Genomic DNA, 11,407 nt, shown 5'->3' with positions numbered 1-11,407 from the left:
TGGCTCGATCAGGACTAGTGTTCTTTGGCTTTTGTGAGCAGCACATTAAATGATGTCGAGGAAATGAGCAAAAATTAGAGAAAAGTGTGGAACAAGTGGTAAAAGCTGGTTGGAGCTCTGTAGGTCAGACAGACTTCACAGTAGAAACATAATTCAAACTTCAAACAGGCCTCAGAAAGTTGGACTTTACATGACTAAACTGGTGTTTTGATAACTTTAAAACTTTTTACACAATCACAGGTATGGTTTGATGATTTTAGGAGTTTTTACCACATAATGTTTAACTTAGTGTGATGATGTCATACTAACTTTTGAGGCATCTAAACTTTCCAACTTTTTTTTACAAAGTCTTCTTATTTCCACAATCTTTTTACCTCTTCTTTATCAAGCCAGAGGTATTTTGTTGTCTTAAATTGTTACAAAAGTTAGTCCCAAATTACTACTGGGCTTTAAAAGTTGATGGATGTTAGAATTTCAAGCAGGAGCTGCTTTGGCACTCGTCTGTTCAGCTTTTTTCACAATAAAAGAATGAATAAAAGTTGAACAAGGGATTTACTTTAGTTTCTCTAAACTCTAAATATCTGACAGAGTCAGTCAACAAGCACAGGCACTTTCTTCCTCCTCAATTAGAGTCTGACTGCAGTTTTTTAGTCATAGTGAAGTTTTTCTGTTAGAGCTCACTGAAACAGAAGAGACCAACCCTCTGTTTGCTGGGAAATATCCAAATGTGATTTCAGTCAAAAACATCCTGAGTTCATGCTGAGTGGATGTAGAAAACTAAAGTTTTATTTTGTTTGTGTGATGTATCTTTTCACCACATTAGTCTCCATCCTGCTGCAGAATCTGCAGCAGGATAATACTACTATGTGTGCGTGTGTGTGCGCGCGCAAGCGTGTGTGAGTGAGTGAGTGAGAGACAGAGAGAGAGAGAGAGAGAGAGAGAGAGTGTGTGTGTGTGTGTGTGTGAAGAACGCTGATGAGATATGAAATAACCAGTAGCCAATTGAATAAGCTGCCCTTTTGGACTTATATATTTGTAAATCTGACTCTCAGTGCCTCACCAACCATGAACCTCACCGCACGTCACTGCTGCAGATAGTTCTGTTCCTGTGAAGTTCCTCCTTTGGCTCTAAAAAACTGAGCTGATGTATGGTGTCTGTAACATGCAGTATGAGGTTTATGAAGCCAAAGAAAACCCACTCTGGGCCAGTTATATACTGTAGCTTCTAAAATAAATATTAACCTTACCTTATTTGTTATCACCACAACAATCATTCCCCCTGAGAAATTTGTCAGGGGCTGCTTGTTTTATAAATGTGAAAAAAAATACTGGCCCTTGTTTGGCTAACCTTTAGCCTGGCCTGAATGAAGACTTTTGCTTCTTGCTCCGTACTCTGTGCACCATGACTGATGTCTTAGTTAATAAGATGCTAACTACTGTTAACTATATGACAGAATGTCACTTCAAAAATGAACCAGACTGTCTCTTTAAGCAGTGGGACAACTTTCTCATCTCGGTTAGGTCTGTCTTGCTATATTTGTTATGGTATTTGTGTCTATGTTTTTCTAATTATTCTGAGACAATTACAGTCAGATTCATTGTCACAATACTTTTGATTTTTATTCTCCTAATCTAACATTATTAACTCAAAGTTAGTTCAATTATACCTCTAATTTCATCTAATTTAATATTAACTTCAGTTCATGATTTTAATCTGAATTTCCATTTCATGATCCATGAATTCGATCCCATCTTGCCATAAAGTTGAACTGAAATTGTTCATAACTCATTTAATGATCTGTATGGTGTGATTAGTAAATAAATCCAGTTTGTATTTTAATTACCACTGTCCTACAGTGACGTCAGAGTTTTTAACTTGTTTTTAATAATTCCCCCATACAAATGCCTCTGAACAGTTTACTACTCATTCAGTGGGTTGTAATATGGAGGAATTCATTATATCGTGGTCCATTTGAATAAAAAGCTGATGATATGGAGTCAGGCGTTGAAGAGCCAAACATTTTATTACTAACACTGGAATAGTTCCATTTGTGTATTATGATACAGAAACTAACTGCTTTACAAAAACAAAATGATACAATATCACAGGTATGTACAGTATAGTAAATATACCATCTCAAATTGTAGACAAAGTATTTACAATTGTCACACATACTGCATTAAAAACAAAACAGACTAATACTCAACAGACATTAGATTTTGCATAACATCAAATAAAACATGCCACACTGAGGTTTCTCATCTTTATAAGCTGATTAGTGCAATTCAAACACTTGTTTCAGACGTTCTGGAAAGAGAATCTTTTCTGGAATCGATCTGCCGACTCAACGCTTGTTTTCAGGTGGTGATGGTGAACCTGTTGGACACGTTTCAGGTGGAAATCTAACATCAGAGTGAAAAATGGTTGGTTGTATAAACATGCACCTCTAAAGCTTAAACCCACCCCCCCAGCACCGCACCAAAACTACTGGATGTTCTTAATCAAAATCATGGTTGCTTTGTCAATACACACTTGAGAAGTGAAAGTGACAGCATGGACGTTTACACAAGGTCCTGACAGGATGATGGTCCAATAACATCGGTTCTGTTCAGTAAATCAAGCATCCCTCAGGAAGTGAGATGAAAGACCACAGATCATTTTTGTCTTCTCACTCAGGTGGAATCATTGAGATATTTTTACACTAGACACAGGACCAGAAGCAGGAAGTTGAAACCACAGAGGACAGGTGCCCCCCGGAGGCTGGCTGCAGTACAGGTTTTACATCCAGCCCCTTCGTGTAAACCAATGGGACATTTTCCTGACAAAAAAGTTTAAATACACTTCAAAACAATTTTTTTTCCCAGGTGTTTATTTTTGGTGATTCATGTAGCTCTCATCTTTCTGCTGTTTGTTCAAATATGCATTTATTAAATACATTTAGTTTGAATTAGTTTGTTGAGGCTTAAAGAAAAATGCCATGTTACACTGTGATTGACAGCTTGTTTGTGAGTTGAAAAGGTGTGTAGGCGGGACTTTTGTATCGACGGTACAGCCCACGTCCCGAGTGACTTCTGTTCTAAAAATACAACATGGCTGCTCACATTTTGGTTTCAATTCTAAACAACAAGGGGAGGAGACTGTTCGTCCATTTTTTTTAATGTTAATGGGTGGAATGTAATGTCTGTTCTCCAGTGATTTGGACAAAATGGGACAGACCGCCATCATCTTTAACATCCAGCCACAGACTGTTTACATGAGCACAGAAAGATCCCCCGCACCCTTTGACCCAAAAGACTTGAGTTTTATTCTACAATCCATCTTGTTTTCATGACAAAGTCAGCCAGAGTCTGGCACAGAACCTCTCTGGTTTCTGATTGCCAAGCTTCATCTCTTTTCTGATGAGGTCACCTCAGGAAACTCGACAGCTTCTCTAAAATTTGTCTCCTGATGTCAAATCAGGAAAAAAACAGAGCTGTTTGCAGTAAAATCCATCTACCTTCAGATGCGACCATCTTAAACCAGCAGAAACATTTAGCTTCGTGTGCAGATCGGAAGTTTTGGTTATGATTAACTTGTAGCAGAAGATGCACAAATCAACTAGCTGGTAACCAGAACTGAGCGGTTTTGTAACCACTGTATTAACCAGTGATCAGCCAGTGATGAAGACGAGCTGAAACAGACACAGTGATGGAGAGTTGGTGTTCAGGAAGTGAACGGGAGCAAAAAGATCCAACGGGGAGGTAGAATGTGTGTGTTGCATGGCAGAACCGAATGCCTCACATCAACAGTGCCAACAGTCCAAACATGAACTGAAGATCGATCAACGAAGATTACGGATATTGTTTCACTCAGAATTTAAGTCCTAGAAATGTTGATGAAAACAAGAGAACTCCTGAATGCAGTTTGGCTCCCCTTGTGTGTGAGAGGGGCTGGGGGTGGGGGTCATTTGTGACATAAAGAGCATGTTTGTTAAATGAGTGATCACATGATCAAGCCATTGGTTTCTGCTTTAGTTTGTCTCTCTGGTCCAGTTTCAGGTTACTGACCAGATCTTTGATTCACCAAACCACCTGAACCAGTTTGTTCCTCCCAAACAGGCCTGATGGTTCAATAATCTGTTACAGTCCTGGGAAAGACAAAGTCCAGACCTCCTTTAGTTTAGGGTTTTATGTGTCAGGACATAATAAACCGACCTGGTCTTTACCAGATTCTAAAATGGTTCAACTTAAACCTGAACAGAAACACACAAGAAATTCCACCAATTTATTAAACAAAAACAGAAGCCATAATATTAAAGTTGTATGTGGAAAAACTGCATCTATCCTTGTTTCCATAGGATTTAGGAGTTCAGTATCTGCCAGGAGCTGCTGTTTAAATGTATTGATTAACTGATCATCATCAGTGGGACCACCTCTAGAAAAGCAGGAGAGTTGTCAGTTTGTTCCTCTGAAGCAAACAGGTGTTTGTTAACACCATACCATCAGCAAGGACCTTAGAGAAATAACTGTCAATTTATCTGGGAAGGGTCAAAGGTAATTTCCAAACTATTTGGAGTCCGTCATTCTACAGAGAGTACGATTAATCCATCCATCCATTTTTTTTACCTGCTTTTTCTTTCCAGATCGCGGGGAGCTGGTGCCTATCTCCAGCAGTCACTGTGTGAGAGGCGGGACACACTCTGGACAGGACAAGTCCATCACAGAGAACAATTATTCACGAGTGGAAAACATTTAAGACAGCTGCTAATCCTCCCAGGAGTGGACACGTGAGCAGATTCACCCCTAAGGTCAGACTGTGCAGTGCTCAGAGAAGCTTCATCTCAGATTCTACAGTATTCAGTTAGCAGGTTAAAGGTCAAAAGGTCATGACAGGACAATTAGGAAAAGACTGAACAAGTATGGCTTGTTTGGAAGGGCTGCAGGAGAAAAGCTCTTCTTTCTATAAACAACATGGCAGCAGGAGTGAGGTTTGTACGGTTTCATCTGAATGAACCACAAGACTTCTGAAACAAAACCAGAACAAAGTAGAGATGTTTACCCATAATGCACAGCAGCAAACACCTCATGCCAGCTGTCAGTACGGTGGTGGAGGGCTGATGGCTTGGGCTCTTTGCAGCCATTCAGTTGACCATGAACTCCTCTGTAGACCAAAAGATTTTAAAATCAAATGTGAGACCATCTGTCTGACAGCTAAAGCTTGGACCAATAATTCCAAACACAGAAGCTGATCTACAACAGAATGGCTCAAAAATAAAAGAATCAAGGTTCTGCAACGGTCCAGTCAAAGTCCAGATCCTCAGTCTGATAGAAATGCTGTGGTGGGTCTTTCAGAGAACTGAGCACAAACTAATGTCTGCAAAACTTAATGAACTGAAGAAACATTGGAAAGAAGAGTGGACCAAAATTCCTCTACAACCATATCAGAGTCTGATGAAGTCCCACAGAAAACCACTGTTGTGAGTTATTGATGCTGAAGGAGGTTCTACAGGCTGCTGGATCAGGAGCTGGAACCAGTTTTACCACTCACAGCTTTAACATTTTGTTTCTGTTTAATAAATAATGACTCAGTGGAATCTGTGGTTTTTTTTTTTTTTGTTATTTTGAGGTTAGATTTGAATCATTTTAGAACCTGGTAAAAAACAGAACATCCTTCTTATGTCTTCACACATAAAACTGTAGAACTGAAAGAGGGTGGACTTTCTCTTCCCCCTGTGAAGCCTCTGACGGGTCAGGTTCTGCAGTTACACACTCTTCGTTGCAGTGTGTCATCAGTATGAATGTTTGATGTGAAACCAGTTTCGTTTTGGTTCTGGATGCTTGTTGTGATTGAAATTACGAACTGAGTGGTTGGGATGGAGGATTATTGCCTGTTACAGTTTTTTTTATGCGACTGTGTTAACAGGTCCAAATTTTACGCTGCTAAAAACATGAAGCGTAGTAAAAACAAAAAGCTAAAAGCTTGTGGGTATTTCCACGTTTGATTTCTCCTAGTGTTATGTACTGCTCATGAGCAAAGTGTTAAAGAAGATTAAAATGGTAGAAAGTGATAGAGCAGAGGAAGATTTGTGTGGGACTGCTTCCTTCTGAAGGATAAATACTTCAGCTGGATGTTGGAGCATCGTCAGCCTCATTTGGACTTGCGGTAACACCAACATCTTTCCTCCAGAATCAGAACTTGTTCATTGAACCCAGCAAGGGCTGACTCTGACTTTACAGATTGTACATGTTGAAAAACCCTGACAAAGGCACACAATGGAGAAAACAGCAACATCTACAGGAACACAAAGTATTTTACATCTGTCTATATCAAATATGTACAGGACAGAAGGAGGGGGGGGGTGTCCAGAGAGTGGTTCTGGTCTGTGTCACAGAACCTGAAAACATGCAGCCAATCAGACTTCAGCTTAAAGTCTCAGTCTGTCCTGCTGCAGTCTGAATCCTGGTTTTCCCATCAGCCACCTCTTCAGTGAAGATCAACCGTCATGTGGAACCCGGTGAGGAGCAGACATGTTTCCAGTTCACCCTCCAGAACGTTCCTCAAAGAAAAGTCCAAAATTCTCCTAAAGCAATGACACTGAAGAAGGAGGAGGACAGAGTGTAAGCCGGCGCTGCCTGAACACCTGGCAGCTTCTTCTGTCTTTGAGGGGGCTGGAAACTGGATCAGACTATCTTCTTGATACTGGGTCTCTTAAAGCTGCCGGCGCTGCGCTGCTTCTGCACCTGGCTTGCTGAGCCGTGGCGAATGCGCCCCCCGCTGGACAGAGCTGAGCTGGGGGACAGCTGGACATTCTCCTTGTCCACACCTGGAGATCACAGAGAGGTCAAACAGGACACCACTGTCAGAGCAGAACAAACACACACCCACCACAGACCAACAGGATTCATTTTCCAATTCCAAGGTCCTAAATTCCTTAAAGGAATGCATATCGCCCACCAAGTTTTAGACCGAGATCATCTTATGATGACAAATGTTATAGCCATTTTGGTCAAAGCTTGAAAACAACATTATGCACAATGTCACGTGATACTGTGAGATCTCAAATGATCTGTTAGTGCTTGGAGTACATGTTGAGGATGACTCTCAGCTACTATAACACCAATTTTTAGCACAATATCTTCAAACTGATCGCTAAGGTATAGCCTTTTTTTGTGTTTGAAATAAACTGACTCCTAAAGCTAACCAGTTGAAGATGTTTGTCTAAGAATTGCTTTCTTAGAGTTTCACTGATATCTGTTCAGGACTTAATGAGATATTTTGCTAACAGTTGGGGATCAGTCTCAGCTACTACCTCGTCAAATTTTAGCTCAATATCTGTGAAACTGACTGAGTTGTAGCCATGTTTGTGTTTTCTAAGGTCAATTGGCTAAGGCAGCCATCTTAATTTGGGTTGAATCCAAAAGTTAGTAAATGTAGATCCAATGATTAGTTTAAAGAAAGAAGCTTGGGTGAAAGAAGTCAAAAGTATGTTTGATGTATAAACTGAATAAGAAGTTTTGTGGAAGTTTGTGGAAATTGAGGTTTGTTGATGGCTACAGAAAGCTGGTGGTTGAGATGCAGTTTGCTAATTTAACTAAATATTAGTGGCGGAGTCATTAGGGAGGCAGTCAAGCTGAAGAAGAACTCCTATCACTCCTTGTTGGCTGGTAGGACTCCAGAGGCAGCTGAGGGGTATCGGAGGGCCAAGCAAAGCTGCACCTGTGGCTGTTGCTGAGGCAAAGGCTCAGGTGTGGGAGTTCAACGAGCCCTTGGATAAAGACTCTCCATCAACTCTAAAAAGATTCTGGCAAACCTTCAGGTATCGAAAGTGGGGGAAGTAGCTCTTTACCAACATTGTGTATAGTGGCCCCAAATTAATCTATCACATGTAAACCCCTTAATAAAATGTACTTAAATTAAATTATAATAAATTACAACAAAATGTGATCAGTGACACTATGTCATGACTATAAGTAATTATTTTCTCATTACATATAGATTCTATAGGTATTGTTGAAAGTACAACTGAGGAACAGATTTGTCATTCTGAATGCCAGAACAGGCAATAAAAACAACAGGACGATCAGAGCTGTCATGTGGATTTTAAGGTGAGTAACAGATCCACACTAACACATGGACCCAACCTAGTTAAGCCCATAGAAAAGAGCCATTTGTTACTTCCTCCACAGCTCCGGGAAAACTAACAAGAAACACATCAAAACGTTTGGCTTGATCAGGACCAGTGTTCTCTTATTTTTGGAAGCAGCACGTTGTACAACGTAGATGAAAAGAGCAAAAAACATAAAACGTCCCCATAGACAACAATGGGATGTTTAAAAAAGTGGTAAAAGCTGGTTGGAGCTCTGTAGGTCGGACAGACATCACAGTAGAAACATCATTTAAAGTTCAAACAGGCCTCAGAAAGTTGGACTTTACATGACTAAACTGGTGTTTTGATAACTTTAAAACCTTTTACACAATCACAGGTATGGTTTGATGATTTTAGCACAGGATGTTTAACTTAGTGTGATGATGTCACACTAACTTTTGAGATGTCTAAATTTTCCAACTTTTTTCTACAAAGTCTTCTTATTTCCACAATCTTTTTACCTCTTCTTCATCAAACCAGAGGTATTTTGTCATCAGTTTTTAGTCATAGTGAAGTTTTTCTGTTGGAGCTCACTGAAACAGAGGAGACCAACCTTCTGTTTGCTGGGAAACGCATCCAAATGTGATTTCAGTCAAAAACATTCTGAGTTCTTGCTGACTGGATGTAGAAAACAAAAGGTTTTATTCTGTGTGTGACAGACACCTGGGGAGTGCTGTGAGGTGGCCAGTGAGGTCATGGAGTTGGATAGGTTCAGGTTGGCAGTGATGCTCAGCTGGCTCTGGGTGGTGGGGGGGTATGGAGAGGTGGGGGTCCGTAGTTGCTCCTCCCCCCGCTCCTCATCAGCTGTCGGTAAGTAACTGTCAATCAAAGCCTCCAGAAACTTGACGATGAGTTCAGCGTAGTCTGGGATCTGTGTTTGCTGTCAGAACAGAACACAGACAACCTTCTAATGTCATATTTGGATCAAGTCTTCGTTTATAATCTTACTGATTAGAACCGAACCATGTGATCAACCAAACAGAGGGACTGACCAAGGCTGCAACAGAACAAACAATAAAAGCAAAACATGATAAACCCTACAACAACTACAACCACCTTCACCAGAACTCCAGTCTGAAACAGGTCCAATTCTACAACAAGGTGTTCTGCAGAACTTTGATCCATTAACCACTTTAAAACGGATTCACACCCAGATCTGGTTCTGTTTGCTTCAAAGTCATCACATCATCATGGATGTGATTGGACCACACCATCTGAGATGAACAGATCAGCATCATTTGAAAATGATCAACCCAATTAGCAGCAGTGGTTTAGGTGGGATGACATGAAGAACCTCAGCTTCTGTCGTCTAGACAGTCTTTCAGGTTTGAACAACAGTAAATAGGTCTGATGAAAGCAGAATTTTATACCCATGTCTTACTGCCTTGTGTCAGGTATGTGGCTCCTGTTTCTGTATGTGATACTCTAACATATCTCCAGCCAGATTTTACAGATTTTTTGGTCATGTTAAAAAATTCTATAGCATGCACTTTAAAACGTCACATAAACCTCACATATATGCCACAATAACACAACTTACAGTGACCCAAAAATAACTCTGCTATGGGATGCTACAGTTCTGTCTGCACTGCCACAGTACTGTAGCATACTTGTGATGCTTTTATTTGTAAAAAGGCATTTCCATCATTTGTCTGTCTTATCCACCTCGTTAGAGCTGTGTATTCCTTTATGTTCTTACCACAAGGACAGTTAAATTCCAAATATTGTCCACAATGTTATGTGGTTGCTGCTGTGTACATATTGTGTTGGTGGAGAAATATAACAAAATGTGGAAAAAGTAAAGCTGTGAATATTTTCCAGGTGAGATGTATGTTTTTGTCAACACTTCCTATGCTTTAAATGCCCTTCAATAAAATACCAGAGACAAAACACCTGGGAGTTGAGTAAACTTTTGACTAACTGGATGTTTTGATCAGATGGACTGATACATTCAGCAGCCTCAGCACAATAAAAAAAGTCTCTCCCACCTCTCTGCTGTTATGTGTGTCTATTTGCTTCATATAATCATGAGATTATTTACTGTTCAGCTGCTTCACAGAAAAGTTCAAACTTTCAAGAGCAATATCACTCATACCTTAGAAAAAGGTCCAGCAAATCTCCAAAGTCCATTAAATCCAAAGCCTGTGAAATGAGACAAATTCAGGTGGGAAACTGCTCAGACCGGTCCATTTCAGTTCATCAGAACTTCAAAATCCATGCATACAACCTGAAGTGTTCAAGAAGAAAGTATTGTCCTTACTCTGTAAATATGACGGCTGGTACTGAGGAGGAGACTCCTCGTGGTACACCACACTCTGCACAATGCCATGGACTGGGTTCAGAAGGTTCGTGTCTTGGCACATGGATAGGACTGTGTTGATCTTAGAATCCAGTAGGTTGTAGCTGTGGAACAGACAAACACAATCATCTAATATCAAGACTGAATCCCTGTCTGTTCAGAAGTTCAGCTCTGCTCGAACTCTAATGAAATGAAACACTCATTGTTGGAATAGCACAAGTAGATTGAAATTTTTAAACCTCTGTCATTTTACATCTGGAGAACTTGAACAGGACAGAAGTTATTTCTGTAAATTCACAGGAAGATCTTATCTATACTCACTATTAAAACAGTTCAGCACCCAGAAGGACCTTTTGCGGATGTAATCTGGTCCATCTGCAGACCAGTGATGTGTTTGTAAATGATTTGATTTACAAGGAGCTTCAACATCTACAACTGGCACCAGAGGGCATCATAAGTTGAGTAAGAGTATGATTAGGTAGTTGCAGGAGTCAGCAGACACAGAAGACTGATCGTAGACTCATCAGACAGCATTGCCAGCACTGATGGAGTCTGTTAGGGGTCACATTGTTTGGATGAGACCAGGTGGTGGCGCAAGTTTTGGTTGCGCTACCAAAACTTGCCGCCATTTGTGAAAACAACGGAGGCGCAGTGGAAGAAATGCTCTGGATGCCGCAATTGTTGCGCGGAGTAGGACAGCTGTTATCCGCCGGAGATTTCAGGCTTTACAGCGCCTTCAGCTGGGGGACAGACGGCATAAACATTGCAGGGTAAGCTAACGCTGTTGTTTATACTCCTACAGTTCACTCTTTATGCTTGCATCTGGTCACACCCACGACCAATCAAAAAAAAAAAATCAATCAAATTTTATTTGTATAGCACATTTCAGCAGCAAGGCATTTCAAGGTGCTTTACATAATTAAAAAACAAAATAAAAACAGCATGTGACAATGAATAAACAGTAAGAAAGAGAAAAACATCG

The 11,407-nt window shown here is 40.4% G+C and overlaps 1 protein-coding gene across 3 annotated transcripts in view; it reads right to left on the bottom strand.

The window, feature by feature from the left end:
* Positions 1–1,993: 1,993 nt before the first annotated feature.
* Positions 1,994–11,407, bottom strand: part of nf1a (neurofibromin 1a) — a 148,698-nt gene continuing 139,284 nt past the window's right edge. For all 3 annotated transcript variants that reach the window (XM_017432166.3, XM_017432168.3, XM_017432167.3), the window contains 4 exons: positions 10,387–10,529; positions 10,222–10,268; positions 8,790–9,006; positions 1,994–6,803 (listed from right to left, as the gene is read on the bottom strand). In XM_017432166.3, the coding sequence (XP_017287655.1) occupies positions 6,661–6,803; positions 8,790–9,006; positions 10,222–10,268; positions 10,387–10,529 (550 nt within the window). In that variant the 3' untranslated portion in view covers positions 1,994–6,660. The remainder of the gene's footprint in view (positions 6,804–8,789; positions 9,007–10,221; positions 10,269–10,386; positions 10,530–11,407) is intronic.

Source organism: Kryptolebias marmoratus, linkage group LG2 (assembly GCF_001649575.2).
Source record: "Kryptolebias marmoratus isolate JLee-2015 linkage group LG2, ASM164957v2, whole genome shotgun sequence".
NCBI classification, from domain to species: Eukaryota; Metazoa; Chordata; class Actinopteri; order Cyprinodontiformes; family Rivulidae; genus Kryptolebias; species Kryptolebias marmoratus.
Note: the sequence above shows the minus strand (reverse complement) of the source record. Positions and strands in the feature narration are given on the sequence as shown.